The sequence below is a fragment of the Ornithorhynchus anatinus genome, chromosome 6, assembly GCF_004115215.2.
Source record: "Ornithorhynchus anatinus isolate Pmale09 chromosome 6, mOrnAna1.pri.v4, whole genome shotgun sequence".
Taxonomy (NCBI): Eukaryota; Metazoa; Chordata; class Mammalia; order Monotremata; family Ornithorhynchidae; genus Ornithorhynchus; species Ornithorhynchus anatinus.
Window position 1 is genome coordinate 162,873 of NC_041733.1, and position 17,684 is coordinate 180,556.

The 17,684-nt window shown below is 55.6% G+C and overlaps 1 protein-coding gene across 1 annotated transcript in view; it reads right to left on the bottom strand.

Annotated features, from left to right (window-relative positions):
- WDR44 (WD repeat domain 44) overlaps positions 1-6,092 on the bottom strand; it is a 46,155-nt gene extending 40,063 nt beyond the window's left edge. The window contains exon 1 of the mRNA XM_029067531.2: positions 5,964-6,092. Within this exon, the coding sequence (XP_028923364.1) occupies positions 5,964-6,043 (80 nt within the window). The 5' untranslated portion in view covers positions 6,044-6,092. The remainder of the gene's footprint in view (positions 1-5,963) is intronic.
- Between the last annotated feature and the right edge of the window lie 11,592 nt (positions 6,093-17,684).

Genomic DNA, 17,684 nt, shown 5'->3' on the forward strand with positions numbered 1-17,684 from the left:
TTGCTACACCCCACGTTAAGAAATGTTGGGGGGTGCTCAATTTTCATGTCTTGCCCAACTCTGATTCAACTTAATTACGGACCTTTCCTTTGGCATCCTCCTCTCCACCGTTGGACTGGTCGGGAAGCAGCGTGGCCTCATGGCAAGAGTCTGGGCATCGAAGTCCGAGGACCTGAGTTCTAATCCCAGCCCCGCCCAAAGTACCAATAATAATCATAATATTTGTGAAATGCTTACTATATGCCGAGCACTGTAGTAAATGCTGCGGTTTTGAAGATCATCAGGCCCCCCATGTGGTTCACAGTCCAAGTAAGAGGGAGAACAGGCACTGAAACCCCATTCTGCAGATCGGGGAACTGAGGCCCAGGGAAGTTAAGTGACCTGCCCAAGAGCACACAGCAGGTCAGTGGCTGAGCTCCCATTAGAACCGAAGACTGGGATTAGAACTCCGCTGCATGCCCAAGGCCTCACCTGTCTGCTGTGGGGCCCTGTACAAGTCATTTAACTTCTCTGTGCTTCAGTCCCATCTGTAAAATGGGGGTGCAATGCCTGTTTATCCTCTTCGGCGGTGAGCCCTGTGTGGGCCAGGGCCCGCGCACCCTATCTGGCTCCCTGGTATCTCTCCCCCAGTGCTTAATACAGCACTTGGTACACAGCGAGCCCGAGACGATCACAATCACGATCACAATTCCGGCCTGTGAAAGACCCCTGTGTCCAGAGAAAGCGCGGCCCTCTGCTCAGGCACTCTTCCCCGCACTCACTCCCCGTCGAATTTTGCAAGCGTTGAGCACGGAATGGGTAGTGAGTGGCTCCCGGTGCTGGCGTGCCCACCTCCTTCCAGTTCTAACAGGCTCCCCGGTGGCATTCGTACCGAAACCTCTTCCAAACCTGCACGTGTGGCACAACATCAGGACCGCCACCGACAGCGGGATCTCGTCTTGCTCACCGCTGTCCTCTCGCCCACGTCCTAGCTCTGCCAGGGAACACCCTCCCTCTTCATATTCCGCCAGTTACTCTCCCTACCTTAAAAGCTTTATCGAAGACACATCTCCTCCAAGGCGCTTTCTCCGACTAAGCCCTCATTTCCTTTTCTCCCACTCCCTTTGGCATCGCCCTGATTTGCTCCCTTTATTCACCCCCTCAGCCCCGGCCCCAGAGCGGTTATGTACACGTCTATAATTTATTGATTTCTATTAATGTCAGTCTCCCCCTCTAGGACCGTAAGCTCGTGGTGGGCAGGGAACGTATCTACCAACTCTGTTATCTGTCCCCTCCCAAGTGGTCAGTACGGTGCTCGGATCGACTGGCCGACAGGCGGGAGCTGCCGCCGGTCTTTTCGTCCGTGCCGGCGCTCTGACGGAGGCACTGGCTGCAGCGGAAGCAGCATCATCCTCATCAATGGTATCGATTGATGACTTACTACGTGCAAGGGCACCGCAGCTGCTGGCGGACACCCGCCCGGACAACCGGCCTCACGGCTCAGGCCGATTCCCTACCTTCTCCCTCTGACCGGGCCCCGGAAAACGGGCCGACGGAGGATCTGTCGTTCGAGGCTTTCCCGATCGCCCCGACGTTCCTAGCTCTTCCCTCCAATATCCGGCATGGGCCCCGCGCCCGTGATTTCCCCGAGTCCCTCCTGAGCCTGCTGATGCAACTTTCTGCGGGAAGGAATTCTGCTTGCTCGCTGAAGGCACGCTGCCCTTGGCCGGTTTTGAACCTGTTGCCTTGGAACTCCGCTGAACGCCCCTTGTCCCCTGGGGGATTTGGGGAAGAGCAAATCCCCGTTCCCTCTGCCCCACTTTACGACCGGATCAATTTCAATTCTGCGTCCTCTCGGCCGCGGCCTTCAGACCATCGACCTTCCGGGAAGGGATGAGCCAAGCCTCTAATTCGCTCAGTGGCCAGCACGGCGGCGAATCCGGTGAAGCGCTTAACGGGACTAAGGGCCGTTCGTTTTCTTGGAAAGGGAAGGCAGGTGGGCAGCCCGGCCAGCATCACGGCCCCGGGGCCTCTTGCGTGGCAGCCGTGGGCAAGTTTGCGGCAACGGTGACTGACCCCCACCCCGCTCCAAGGTCCGGCCCCGCCCCGAGGCCTCCGCCCTCAAGGGTTGGGATGAGCCGTTTCACTTCGGCCTCCAGCATCATTCATTCATTCAATCGTATTTACTGAGCGCTTATTGTGTGCACGGCACTGTACTAGGCGCTTGGGAAGTACAATTCGGCAACAGATAGAGACAATCCCTACCCAACAACAAGCTAGAAGGGGGAGACAGACAACAAAACAAGTAGGCAGGCATCACTGCCATCAGTATCGTCTGCCGGCAGAGCACTGTACTAAGCGCTTAGCACTGTACTAAGGATGCCATCCATCCTCACAGGTGTCCTCCCTGAGACCGTCTAGCCCAGTGGGTGGAAGGCTGAGAGTCATTCATTCACTCGTACTTATTGAGCGCTGACTATGTGCTGAGCACTGGACTAAGCGCTTGGAATGGACAATTGGGCGACAGAGAGAGACCATCCCTGCCCAACGACGGGCTCACCGTCTAAACGGGGGAGACAGACGACAATGGGTTCTAATCCCGGCTCTCCCCCGGTCAGCTGGGTGACCTTGGGCAGGTCACTTCACTTCTCCGGGCCTCAGTTCCCTCCTCTGGAAAAGGGGGATGAAGACTGTGAGCCCCACGTGGGACAACCTGATCACTTTGTATCCCTCCCAGCGCTTAGAACAGTGCTTTGCATATAGTAAGCACTTAACAAACACCATTATTATTAATAAAACAAGTAATCTGGCCTCAATATCATCGAGCTCCCTCGACTCCCCGCTTCCCGTCCCCTCGGCCCTTCGTCCAGGTGAAGGGGAGAGGCAGGTGGCGGCTGGTGGAGAGCGCTGAGAAGGCGGGATGTCAGACCTTCAAGCCCCTTCCTCCTCCCCGACTAAATCTCAGGGTGGAGGGCTCCGGGGCAAACCCCACATCCCCACCCACGAGCCCCACGCACCCATCGACTCCCCCAGGGGCAGAGTCGGCCGGACAAAGGGGAAGCTCCGGGGCCTGGGTTCGGCGGGGTCCGGTGACCGGACACCGGGCGGGGGAGGAAGAGGAGGAGGAAGAGGAGGACAAGAAGGAGAACGAGCAAGAAGAGAGGCTGAGGCCGAGGAGAAAGAGGAGGTCGGGGAGGAGGTGGAAGAGGAGGGCGAGGAGGGCGATGAGGAGAGCGAGGAGGATTACTACTAATAATAATAATGTTGGTCCTTGAGCGCTTACTATGTGCAGAGCACTGTTCTAAGCGCTGGGGTAGATCCAGGGTCATCAGGTTGTCCCACGTGAGGCTCAGAGTTAATCCCCCTTTTACAGATGAGGTGGCAGGCCCAGAGAAGTGAAGTGACTTGCCCACGGTCCCACAGCTGACGAGTGGCAGAGCCGGGATTCGAACCCATCACCTCTGACTCCCAAGCCCGGCCTCTTTCCACTGAGCCACGCTGCACGCTGCCTCTCCAGGATTCATCCAATGGTATTTATTGAGCGCTTACTGCGTGCAGAGCACTGGACTAAGCGCTTGGAAAGTGGAATTCGACCACGTGAGATGCGATGTGAGAGGGGAGGAGGCTACGAAGGTGGAGGGGAAGGGAGAGGGCAAGCAGAATGGGGAACAATAATAGTGATGGCATTTGTTAAGCGCTTACTATGTGCCAAGCACTGTTCTAAGCGCCGGGGAGGATACAAGGTGATCAGGTGGTCCCCCGTGGAGCTCACTGTCTTCATCCCCATTTTCCAGAGGAGGGAACGGAGGCCCAGGGAAGCTAAGTGACTCGGCCAAAGTCCCCCTGCTGACAAGCGGCTGAGCCGGGATTAGAACCCATGACCTCGGACTCCCAAGCCCGGGCTCTTTCCACTGAGCCACGCTGCTTCTCTGGGGCAGGATGCTGAGGAGGGCAGGGATTGACTCTCCCTGTTGCCCAACTGTATATTCCAAGCGCTTAGTCCAGTGCTCTGCACAGAGTCGAAGAGAAGCCGCGTGGCTCAGTGGAAAGTCGGGGCTGGGGAGCCTGAGGTCGTGGGTTCTAATCCCCGCTCTGCCGCTTGTCAGCTGGGTGACTTTGGGCGAGTCACCGCACTTCTCTGCACCTCTGTGACCTCATCTGTCAAATGGGGGTGAGGGCCGGGAGCCCCCCAGGGGACCACCTCATCGACTTGTATTCCCCCAGCGCTTAGAACAGTGCTTGGCACATAGTAAGCGCTTAGCAAATGCCATCATTATGATGATTATTATGGGTTCCAATCCCGGCTCCGCCACTTGTCCGCTGGGTGACTCTGGGCGAGTCACTGCACTTCTCTGGGCCTCGGTTATCTCACCTGGAAAATGGGGGTGAAGTCTGGGAGCCCCACGGGGGACCACCTCATCACCTTGTATCTCCCCCAGTGCTTGGCACATAATAAGCGCTTAACAAATACCATCATCATTATTATTACTATGGGTTGTAGTCCCGGGTCCACTCCTTGTCAGCGGTGTCACTGTGGGCAAGTCGCTGCACTTCTCTGGGCCTCAGTGACCTCGTCTATAAAATGGGGGTGAAGTCTGGGAGTCCCCCGGGGGACCACCTCATCACCTTGTACCTCTCCCAGCGCTGAGAACAGTGCGCGGCACGTAGTAAGCGCTTAGCAAATACCATCATTATTATGATGATTACTATGGGTTCCAATCCCGGCTCCGCCGCTTGTCGGCTGTGTGACTCGGGGGCCAGTCACTCGGCTTCTCTGGGCCTCAGTGACCTCGTCTGTAAAATGGGGGTGCAGACTGCGAGCCCCCCGGGGGACCACCTCATCACCTGGTATCTCCCCCCGGCGCTTACAACAGTGCTCGGCACCTAGTAAGCGCTTCGATACCATCCTTATTATGGGTTCTAATCCCGGCTCCGCCGCTTGTCCGCTGGGTGACTTTGGGCCTCAGTGATCTCCTCTGTCAAATGGGGGTGCAGACTGGGAGCCCCCCGGGGGACCCCCTGACGACCCTGGATCCCCCCCCCAGCGCTTAGAACAGTGCTCGGCACCTAGTAAGCGCTTCAAGACCATCATTATTATGATGATTATTATTACGGGTTCCAATCCCGGCTCCGCCGCTTGTCGGCTGTGTGACCCGGGGCCAGTCACTCGGCTTCTCTGGGCCTCAGTGACCTCGTCTGTAAAATGGGGGTGCAGACTGCGAGCCCGCCGGGGGACCACCTCATCACCCGGCATCTCCCCCGGCGCTTACAACAGTGCTCGGCACCTAGTAAGCGCTTCGATACCATCCTTATTATGGGTTCTAATCCCGGCTCCGCCGCTTGTCCGCTGGGTGACTTTGGGCCTCAGTGATCTCCTCTGTCAAATGGGGGTGCAGACTGGGAGCCCCCCGGGGGACCCCCTGACGACCCTGGATCCCCCCCCCAGCGCTTAGAACAGTGCTCGGCACCTAGTAAGCGCTTCAAGACCATCATTATTATGATGATTATTATTACGGGTTCCAATCCCGGCTCCGCCGCTTGTCGGCTGTGTGACTCGGGGCCAGTCACTCGGCTTCTCTGGGCCTCAGTGACCTCGTCTGTAAAATGGGGGTGCAGACTGCGAGCCCGCCGGGGGACCACCTCATCACCCGGCATCTCCCCCGGCGTTTACAACAGTGCTCGGCACCTAGTAAGCGCTTCGATACCATCCTGATCATTATGGGTTCTAATCCCGGCTCCGCCGCTTGTCCGCTGGGTGACCGTGGGCCAGTCACTGCACTCGGGGCCTCAGTGATCTCCTCTGGGAAATGGGGCGGCAGACTGGGAGCCCCCCCCCCCCCGGAGGGCCCTGGATCCCTCCCAGCGCTTAGAAGAGCGCTTGGCGCCTAGTAAGCGCTGGAGAAAGGGCAACATCGTGGTGACGACGGTCAGGGAGCGCTCGACAACCGCTAGGGAAGGGGGGGGGGGGGGAGGAGTTCGGTCACCGGTCGGGGAAGGGTCCGGCGGCGAGGTGCACGTCCTCTGGGGCGTCGTAGAACTCCTCCGTGTCGCTGTCCGACGCCATGGGGCGTCCGGGGCCTCGGCGGCGGCGGCGGCTGAGGAGAAGCGGGGCCCCCGAGCGACCGAGCGACCGCCCCGCCCCGCCCCGCCCCGCCAGGCCGCGGGGCCGCCGCGCCCTCCGCTGAGGCGGCGGCCGACGGGGAGGCCGAGGGGGAGGGGCGGGGACCGCCCGCGCCACCCCTGACACCCACCAAACCTCGCGAGACCGGGACCGAGGGGCGGGGGGAGCGGGGCCCAGGGGGAGGAGCGAGGCGGCACGCGTGCGCGCTGCGGGGGCACTGAAGGGGGGGGGGAGCGGCGCCACGCGTGCGCGCTGCGGAGGCGCTGAAAGGGCGGGGGGAGCGGGACCGAGGGGGAGGCCCCGATGGGGGGGGGGGGGGCGGGGGAGCGGGGCTGAGGGAGAGGCGCGAGGCGGCGCGCGTGCGCGCTGCGGAGGCACCCAAGGGGTGGGGGAGCGGGGCCGAGGGGGAGGTGCGAGGCGCCGAAGGGGCGGGGGGGCGGGGGAGCGGGAGGGGCGGGGGAGCGGGAGGGGCGGGGGAGCGGGAGGGGCGGGGGAGCGGGGCCGAGGGGGAGGCGCGAGGCGCCACGCGTGCGCGCTGCGGAGGCCCCCAAGGGGCGGGGGAGCGGGGCCGAGGGGGAGGTGCGAGGCGCCGCGCGTGCGCGCTGCGGAGGCCCCCAAGGGGCGGGGGAGCGGGGCCGAGGGCGAGGCGCCGCGCGTGCGCGCTGCGGAGGCACTGAAAAGTGGGGGGGGGGAAGCGGGACCGAGGGGGAGGTGCGAGGCGCCGCGCGTGCGCGCTGCGGAGGCCCCGAAGGGGCGGGGGGGGCGGGGGAGCGGGGCCGAGGGCGAGGCGCCGCGCGTGCGCGCTGCGGAGGCACTGAAAAGTGGGGGGGGGGAAGCGGGACCGAGGGGGAGGTGCCAGGCGCCACGCATGCGCGCTGCGGAGGCACTGAAGGGGGGAAGCGGGGCGCCGCGCGTGCGCTGCTGAGGCACCCACTCCGGGGGGGGGGCGGGGAGCCTCGCTTCCGGGCGCGCGCGCTGGCGCGGCCACCCGAGCGGGAGGGAGCGGGGCCCCCCGCTCCCCCACCGCCCCCCTCCTCCGGGAAGCCTTCCCCATTCCTTCCTCTCCATTCATTCAGCGGGGCTCAGGGGAAAGAGCCCGGGCTGGGGAGTCAGAGGTCATGAGTTCGAATCCCAGATCCACCACTTGTCAGCTGGGTGACTGTGGGCAAGTCACTTCACTTCTCTGGGCCTCAGTTCCCTCCTCTGGAAAATGGGGATTAAAAGTATGTGAGCCTCCCGTGGGACAACCTGATGACCCTGTATCTACCCCAGTGCTTAGAACAGTGCGCTGCGCATAATAAGCTCTTAACAAATACCAACATTATTTTATGAGAAGCAGCGTGGCTCAGTGGAAAGAGCACGGGCTTTGGAGTCAGAGGTCATGGGTTCGAATCCCGGCTCTGCTACTTGTCAGCTGTGGGACTGTGGGCGAGTCACTTAACCTCTCTGGGCCTCAGTTCCCTCATCTGGAAAATGGGGATTAACTGTGAGCCTCATGGAGGACAACCCAATTCCCCTGTGTCTATCCCAGCGCTTAGAACAGTGCTCGGCACATAGTAAGCGCTTAACAAATACCAACATTATTATTATTATTGTTGAGAGCTTGCTATGTGCCGAGCACTGTTCTAAGCGCTGGGGTAGATATAATGTCATCAGGTTGACCAACATTATTATTATTAATAATAATAATAAGCGCTTACTATGTACAGAGCACTGTTCAAAGCGCTGGGGTAGATACAGGGGCATCACATTGACCAACATTATTATTATTAAGCGCTTACTATGCACAGAGCACTGTTCTAAGCACTGGGGTAGACACAGGGGAATCGGGTTGTCCTACATGGGGCTCACAGTCTTAATCCCCATTTTACAGATGAGGGAATTTAGGCCCAGCAAAGTGAAGTGACTTGCCCACAGTCACACAGCTGACAAGTGGGGGAGCCGGGATTCGAACCCATGACCTCTGGCTCCCCAGCCCGGCCTCTTTCCACTGAGCCACACTTGTCAACTATGTGACTGTGGACGTCACTTGACTTCTCTGGGCCTCAGTGACCTCATCTGTCAAATGGGGATTAAAAAACGGTGAGCCCCACGTGGGACAACCTCATCACCTCGTATCCCCCAGCGCTTAGAACACTGCTTTGCACATAGTAAGCGCTTAACAAATACCACAGTTTGTTCATTCATAGGGAAGCAGCGTGGCTCAGTGGAAAGAGCCCGAGCTTGGGAGTCAGAAGTCATGGGTTCAAATCCCAGCTCCCCCACTTGTCAGCTGTGTGACTGTGGACCAGTCACTTCACTTCTCTGGGCCTCAGTGACCTCATCTGGAAAATGGGGATGAGGCCCGGGAGCCTCACGTGGGACAACCTGATGACCCTGGATCTCCCCCAGCGCTTAGAACAGTGCTCTGCACAGAGTAAGCGCTTAACAAATACCAACATTACTATTAGTAGTAGTCTTCAATCATATTTTTTGAGCACTTACTCTGTGCAGAGCACTGGACTAAGCACTTGGAATGTACAATTCGGCCACCGATAATAATGATAATAATAATGATGGCATTTGTTAAGTGCTTACTCTGTACAAAGCACTGTTCTAAGCGCTGGGGGAGATACACGGAAACCAGGGTGTCCCACATAGGGCTCACAGTCTTCATCCCCATTTTACAGATGAGGGGACTGAGGTCCAGAGAAGTGAAGTGACTTGCCCCAAGTCCTACGGCAGACAAGTGGCAGAAGCAGGATTAGAACCCATGACCTCTGACTCCCAAGCCCAGGCTCTTTCCACTAAGCCACCCTGAGACCATCCCTGCCCAATGACGGGCTCACTGTCTATAATGGAGCAGGGATATTCATTTGTCACCGTAATAATAATGTTGGTATTCGTTAAGTGCTTACTATGGGCCGAGCACTGTACTAAGCGCTGGGATACATGCAAGGTCATCAGGTTGTCCCCATGTGGGGGCTCACAGTCTTCACCCCCATTTGTACAGATGAGGTAACTGAGGCCCAGAGAAGTGAAGTGACTTGCCCAAGGTCACAGAGCAGACAAGTGGCAGAGCTGGGATTAGACCCCATGACCTCTGACTCCCAAGCCCTCATAAAAATAATAATAATAATGTTGGTATTTAAGTGCTTACTATGGATCGAGCACTGTACTAAGCGCTGGGGTACGTACAAGGTCATCAGTAGTCCCATGTGGGGCTTACAGTCTTCATCCCCATTTTACAGAGGAGGGAATTGGGGCACAGAAAAGTGAAGTGACTTACCCAAGGTCAGACAGCTGGCAAGCAGCAGACCTGGGAAGCAGCGTGGCTCAGTGGCAAGAGCCTGGGCTCGTGAGTCAGAGATCATGGGTTCGAATTCCTGCTCTGCCTCTTGTCAGCTGTGTGACTGTGGGCAAGTCACTTCACTTCCCTGGGCCTCAGTTACCTCATCTGTCAAATGGGGATTAACTGTGAGCCTCACGTGAGACAACCTGATGACGAGTAGACCGTAAGCCCGTCAAACGGCAGGGACTGTCTCTATCCGTTGCCGACTTGTTCATTCCAAGCGCTTAGTACAGTGCTCTGCACATAGTAAGCGCTCAATAAATACTACCGAATGAATGACCCCGTATCTACCCCAGCGCTTAGAACAGTGCTCTGCACATAGTAAGCCCTTAACAAATGCCAACATTATTATTATTATTAGAACCCAGGACCTCTGATTCACATATGTTCATTCACTCATATTTGTTGAGCGCTTACTATGTGCAGGGCACTGGACTAAGCGCTTGGAACGGACAATTCGGCAACAGAGAGAGACCATCCCTGCCCAATGACCGGCTCGCGGTCTAAACCGGGGAGACGAACAGCAAAGCAAAACCGAACAGAACAAAACAAAACATCTTCCCGGCCCTGCCAGCCCAACAACACTTCACTCAACTTCTCTGTGCCTCAGTGTCCTCATCTCAGTGGAAAGAGCCCGGGCTTGGGAGTCAGAGGTCATGGGTTCGAATCCGGCCTCTGCCACGTCTCAGCTGTGTGACTGTGGGCAAGTCACTTCCCTTCTCCGTGCCTCAGTGACCTCATCTGTAAAATGGGGATGAAGACTGTGAGCCTCACCTGGGACCACCTGATGACCCTGGATCTACCCCAGCGCTTAGAACAGTGCTCTGCACAGAGTAAGCGCTTAACAAGTACCATCATCATTAGTATTATTATTATCTGTAAAACGACTGTTCTCCCTCCCTCTTAGACCCACCTGGGGCAGGGATTGCTTCTGATTTGATTATCCTGTACTTACTACAGTGGTTGGTACTGGGCTTGGCACGAAGTGCTTAACAATACTGTAATTATAATTGCTGTTATTAATAATAATAATAATAAATACTATTCATTGATTGAGAGGGACTCTGCAGCTGGAATTATCTGCAGATAGAGAGGGGAGTCAGATAGAGCGGATGGTCCATGCTGGGTCACTTCAGGGAGAGTCCCTGGGACACATTATCCAACCTCAGCTTCGCTTTCAAGTCATTCATTCCTCTCCAAGTCATCCTGTCCTCTCCAAGTCATTCATTCATATTTATTGAGCGCTTACTGTGTGCAGAACACTGTACTAAGCGCTTGGAATGTACGATTCGGCAACAGATAGAGACAATCCCTGCCCAACGACGGGCTCACGGTCTAAAAGGGGGAGCCAGACAACTCCAGTGGCTCAGTGGAAAGAGCACGGGCTTTGGAGTCAGGGCTCATGAGTTCGAATCCCAGCTCTGCCACTTGTCGGTTGTGTGACTGTGGGCAAGTCTCTGTGCCTCAGTTCCCTCATCTGTAAAATGGGGATTAAGACTGTGAGCCCCACGTGGGACAACCTGATTCCCCTATGTCTACCCCAGCGCTTAGAACAGTGCTCGGCACATAGTAAGCGCTTAACAAATACCAACATTATTATTATTATTATTAACTAGGCCAGGCTGCTCGTAGTTAAATTGCCTGGGTGCACTTGGGCAGAACAAGAGAGAAACGGGACGCGTTCCCCGTTCGTTTTACTGGGGGAGGCCCACCGAGGAATGTACGTGAAGATACACGTAATGAAATAGCTGGTGCGGACAGACCATCCCGGTGCTCGGTGACCCAGACGGGACCCGCTCCCTCTTCCCGGAGAGCAGAAACTTCACAAGGAGCTAGAGATAAGGAGATGAGAGAGAAGACAGTCGGAGGCGCTACAAAAGATCAGACACGGACAGCGTAGCGGGGACGGCCCGGGTTCGTTCACGGTGCGGCCAGAACTGTGGGTCCTCAGCCACAAACGCCCTCCCGCCGCCCCCGACCATCCCCGGCGGTAGCGTCATCTTCAAAAAGGAAGGAGGACAGGTGGACTTAACCCTAAGCCTCTCTATCCCTGACTTTGCCCCAGTAACTATTCAACACCTCCCTCTCTCCCTTCTCCATCCCTGACTCTCCCCCAGCGACCCAGATCGGACCATCCGACAGCCCTGACTCTCTCCCTTGCGTAAGCGCTCAATAAATGCGATCGAATGAATGAACCAGGCCTGGGAGTCGGAAGGTCACGCTTCTAATTCCGGCTCTGCCACCTGTCTGCTGTGTGACCTTGGGCATGTCACGTCACTTCTCTGGGCCTAAGTTATTTCCCCTGTAAAATGGGGATTAAGACTGTGACCCCCTCTGTGGGACAGGGACTGTGTCCACCCCGATTATCCAGCGCTTAACAATAATAACAATAAATGATGATGGTATTTGTTAAGCGCTTACTATGTGCAAAGCACTGTTCTAAGCGCTTGGGGGGGAATGCAAGGCCATCAGGTTGTCCCACGTGGGGCTCACAGTTTTAATCCCCTTTTTACAGATGAGGTCACTGAGGCCCAGAGAAGTGACGTGACTTGCCCAGAGTCACACAGCTGACAAGTGGCGGAGCTGGGATTCGACCCCGTGACCTCTGACTCCCAAGCCAGGGCTCTTTCAACTAAGCCATGCTGCTTTTATTATTATTATTATTACTATCATTACTGCTGTCTCCCAGTTTGAGACTGTATCTCCCTGGATCTTTAAATCACTTCCCCTTCCCTCCTTGCTCGTAAGTTCATCCCTTCAGTTTGTCGTATCATTCCATGGTGCCACCCTGGGGCCCCCCCTCCCTCCCTGTGCCAGGAGGAGAGCTGCCAACCTGGCAGCAGGAGGCCTGCATGGAACGGAGAGTCACTCCGATTGTAGTTATCCAGATCCTGACCCTTGATGGTATTTTTATCATTTCACTGTTTCGATCAATCACTCGATCAATCATATTTACTGAGCACTTAATAGAGTGTTCTGCGCATAGTAAGTGCTTGGGAGTGGACAATATAACAGAGTTGAAAGACATACTTCCTTCCCACAACATGCTTATAATAATGTTGGTATTTGTTAAGCGCTTACTATGTGCAGAGCACTATTCTAAGCGCCGGGGTAGATGCAGGGTCATCAGGTTGTCCCACGTGAGGCTCACAGTTAATCCCCATTTGACGGATGAGGTAACTGAGGCCCAGAGAAGTGAAGTGACCTGCCCACAGTCACCCAGCTGACGAGTGGGAGAGCTGGGATTCGAACTCTATTTATCGCCATTGTTCTCGTCTGTCCGTCTCCCCCGATTAGACCGTAAGCCCGTCAAACGGCAGGGACCGTCTCTCTCTGTTGCCGACTTGCTCATCCCAAGCGCTTAGTACAGTGCTCTGCACATAGTAAGCGCTCAATAAATACTATTGAATGAATGAATGAATGAACTCATGACCTCTGACTCCCAAGCCCAGGCTCTTTCCACTAAGCCATTACAGTGTAGAGGGGATCACGGACATTACTATAAATAAAGAATACGGACATAAGCGCTGTAGGATTGAGGCAGGAGTGAATGGAGGGTGCAAATCCATGCGCTACGGCATCGCGAAAGGGAGTGGGAAAGAGGAAATGAAGGCCTAGTCGGGGAAGGCCTGTTGAAGGAGATGTGCTTTGACTAAGTCTTTGAAGGTAGGGAATAGGGATATGAAGACGGAGGGCGCTCCAGGCCAGGGGCAGGATGTGGGTGAGAGACCGGCCGTCGGATAAACAAGATCGAGGTACGACGAGCAGGCTGGCATGAGAGGGGCGAAGTGTGCGGGCAGGGCTGTAGTAGGAAAGCAGTGAGGTAAGGTAGGAGGGGGCGAGGTGATTGAGTGCTCTAAAGTCTCAACTTTTCTTATGTGTCTTTTGCCAAGCCCCTCTCTCCGCTCCGTTTATAAGCGCTCTGCCACTTCTCTGGTTTGTGACCTTCGACGACTCACTTAACTTCTCCGGGCCTCAGTTCCCTCTTCTGCAAGATGGGGATTCAATCCCTGCTCTCCCTCCTACATGGACTGTGAGCTCCAAGTGGGACTTGATTCTCTTGTTTCTCTCCCGGCGCTTAGAACAGTCCTTGGCCTATAGTAAGTGCTTAACAAATACCACGATTATCTTATTCTTAGACTGTGAGACCCTTGGGGACCAGAGATGGCTTCTGATTCTCCCCAGTCTTGGTGTAGTGTTCTGTATATCGTGTATAGAGGCTCGATTGACTTTATTATGCCTATTACTAATACTTGTGGTATTGGTTAAGTGCTTACTCTGTGCCAGGCACGGTACTAAGCGCCGGAATCACCGCCACCATCAAGGAACAGCAGCTATTTGGGTATTCTTGGGTCTCCCCCATTCCTTTCGCAGCGCAAGGGGTGGGGGCGGGGGAGACGTTCCCTACCATCCGCGCTTACCAAGTGTCAGAAATGTCCGTCAATGGCATTTATGGAGCGCTGATTTATTACATACAGAGCACTGTACTAAGAGCTTGGGAGAGTCCACTGCAAGATATTCCCGATCGCAGGGACCCCGGGCAAGCGGCGGGCGACGAGGAATCTGCTTGTGAAAGCTCGGATGGAGCTCTGTTAGTTAATAATAATAATAATAATAATAATAATGTTGGCATTTGTTAAGCGCTTACTATGTGCAGAGCACTGTTCTAAGCGCTGGGGTAGACACAGGGGAATCGGGTTGTCCCACGAGGGGCTCACAGTCTTAATCCCCATTTTACAGATGAGGGAACTTAGGCCCAGCGAAGTGAAGTGACCTGCCCACAGTCACACAGCTGACAAGTGGCGGAGCTGGGATGCGAACCCATGACCTCTGACTCCCAAGCTCGGGCTCTTTCCACTGAGCCACGGAAAGTATGCGGCACCGTTCTAAGCGCTGGGGTACATACAAGGTCATCAGTTGTCCCCCGTGAGGCTCGCAGTCTTCATCCCCCATTTTACAGATGAGGTAACTGAGGCCCAGAGAAGTGAAGTCACTTGCCCAAGGTCACCCAGCAGACAAGTGGCGGAGCGGGATTAGAACCCATGACCTCTGACTCCCCAGCCCGGGCTCTTTCCACTAAGACAAGCTGCTTGTACACAGGGCCCCGGGGAGGGGATGGAGGGAAAGAGAAAGAGAGGAGAGAAGGAGAGAGAGGAGGACAGAGAGGACAGGGGACAGAAGAGGACAGAGAGGACAGGGGACAGAAGAGGACAGAGAGAGGACAGGGGACAGAAGAGGACAGAGAGAGGACAGGGGACAGAAGAGGACAGAAGAGGACAGGGGACAGAAGAGAATAGAGAGGACAGGGGACAGAGGACAGAAGAGGACAAAGAGGACAGGGGACAGAAGAGAACAGAGAGGACAGAAGAGGACAGAGAGGACAGAAGAGGACAGAGAGGACAGGGGACAGAAGAGAACAGAGAGGACAGGGGACAGGAGAGGACAGAGGACAGAAGAGGACAGAGAGGACAGGGGACAGAAGAGGACAGAGAGGACAGGGGACAGAAGAGGACAGAGAGGACAGGGGACAGAAGAGAACAGAGAGAGGACAGAGGACAGAAGAGGACAGAGAGGACGGGGACAGAAGAGGACAGAGAGGACAGGGGACAGAAGAGGAGAGGGGGAAGCATCGTCGCTGACTTTCCTAAAGTTGCCGCGAGGGGGCGCGTCTGCCCCGCCCCTAGGTCGGACCCGTTTGACGACGGGCGGCTCAGGGGAAAGAGCCCGGGCTTGGGAGTCAGAGGTCATGGGTTCGAATTCCACCTCTGCCACTCGTCAGCTGTGGGACTGTGGGCAAGTCCCTTCACTTCCCTGGGCCTCAGTTCCCTCACCTGTCAAATGGGGATGAAGGCTGGGAGCCTCCCGTGGGACCACCTGATGACCCTGTCTCTCCCCCAGCGCTTAGAACAGTGGTCTGCACATAGTAAGCGCTTAACAAATACCAACAGTACTATTATTATCTACCCCAGCGCTTAGAACAGTGCCATGCACATAATAAGCGCTTAACAAATACCAACAATATTATTATTATTATCTACTCCAGCGCTCAGAACAGTGGTCTGCACATAGTAAGCGCTTAACAAATACCAACATTATGATTATAATCTACCCCAGCGCTCAGAACAGTGCTCTGCACGTAGTAAGCGCTTAACAAATACCAACAGTATCATTATTATTATTATCTACCCCAGCGCTCAGAACAGTGTTCTGCACGTAGTAAGCGCTTAACAAATACCAACATCATTTTTATTATCTACCCCAGCGCTTAGAACAGTGCTGTGCACGTAGTAAGCGCTTAACAAATACCAATATTAACTCTCCGTCCTCAGCCCGGGGCTTCTCCCCCTCCTCCTCTGTCCTCTTCTCTCTCCTTCTCTCTTCTCTTTCCCTCCGTCCCCTCCTCGGGGCCCTGTGCAGAAGCAGCGTGGCTCAGTGGAAAGAGCCCGGGCTGGGGAGTCAGAGGGCATGAGTTCGAATCCCGCCCCCGTCACTTTTCAGTTGTGAGACATTGGGCAAGTCGCTCTACTTCTCTGTGCCTCAGTTCCCTCATCTGGAAAATAGGGATGAAGACTGTGAGCCCCACGTGGGACAAGTTGATCATCTCGCATCCCTTCCCCCCCTCCAGCGCTTAGCACGGTTAGTAAGCGCCTAACAGATGCCATCACTATCATTATTATCCTGCGAGAAAAGGGCGGGGCCAAGACGGGCATTCATTCATTCGTATTTAATAATATTTATTGCTATTATTCTTGTCTGTCCGTCTCCCCCGATTAGACCGTAAGCCCGTCCAAGGGCAGGGACTGTCTCCATCTGTTACCGATTTGTCCATTCCAAGCGCTTAGTACAGTGCTCTGCACATAGTAAGCGCTCAACGAATCATCGTGGCTCAGCGGAAGGAGCCCGGGCTTGGGTGTCAGAGGTCATGGGTTGGAATCCCTGCTCCGCCGCCTGGCAGCTGTGTGACTGTGGGCAAGTCGCGTCACTTCTCTGGGCCTCAGTGACCTCATCTGTAAAATGGGGATTAAGACCGTGAGCCTCATGTGGGACAACCTGATGACCCTCGATCTACGCCAGCGCTTAGACCAGTGTTCTGCACATAGTAAGCGCTTAACAAATACCAACATTAATTCATTAAATACTATTGAATGAATGGTATTTGTTAAGCAGGCGCTTACTTTGAGCCGCCCTGGGGGCCGAGGCCGGTTTTTATAATAATAATGTGGGTATTTTTAAGCGCTTACTATGGGCCGAGCACTGTTCTAAGCGCTGGGGGAGATACAGGGTCATCAGATTGTCCCACGTGAGGCTCACGGTCTTAATCCCCATTTTACAGATGAGGTCACTGAGGCCCAGAGAGGTGAAGTGACTTGCCCCCAGTCACACACCTGACAGCTGGCAGAGTCCGGATTCAAACCCATGACCTCTGACTCCCAAGCCCGGGCTCTTTCCACTGAGCCACGCTGCTTCTCTAATTAGAGCCTCTTCCGTTCTCTTCCAGACAGCAGGTGTTGGAGGGCGTGGGGCAGCCCGGGGGGCTGTGCCCAGGCAGGCCCTGCATCCCGGGAGGCCGGCGGAGCCCCCCTACACTGGCTCTAATCATAATAATAATAATGATGTTGGTACTTGTTAAGCACCTGGGGTAGACACAGGGGAAATCAGGTTGTCCCACGTGGGGCTCACAGTCTTCATCCCCATTTTACAGATGAGGTCACTGAGGCACGGAGAAGACAAGTGACTTGCCCTCAGTCACACAGCTGACAAGTGGCAGAGCCGGGATTTGAACCCATGATCTCTGACTCCAAAGCCCATGCTCTTTCCACTGAGCCACGCTGCCCTAAGGGGAGGGGGGCCACCACTGCCATCGCTGGCACCTCCCAAGGACACGGAAACAGTTTCAGCCCTGGAGAGTAATAATAATTTGCTATCTGTTAAGCGCTTACTATGTGCCAAGCGCTCTTCTTGGTGCTGGGTCGATCCACGGTAATTAGGTTGTCCACGGGGGGCTCACAGTCTTCATCCCCATTTTCCAGGTGAAGTAACCGAGGCCCAGAGAAGTGAGGTGGTTTGCCCCAAGTCACAGCTGCTAAGTGGCAGAGCCGGGATTAGAACCCACGGCTTCTGCTTCCCAAGCCCGTGTCCCTTCCACTGAGCCACGCCGCTTCTCATTCATTCGATCGTATTTATTGAGCGCTTCCTATGTGCAGAGCACTGTACTAAGCGCTTGGAATGCACGATTCGGCAACAGAGAGAGAC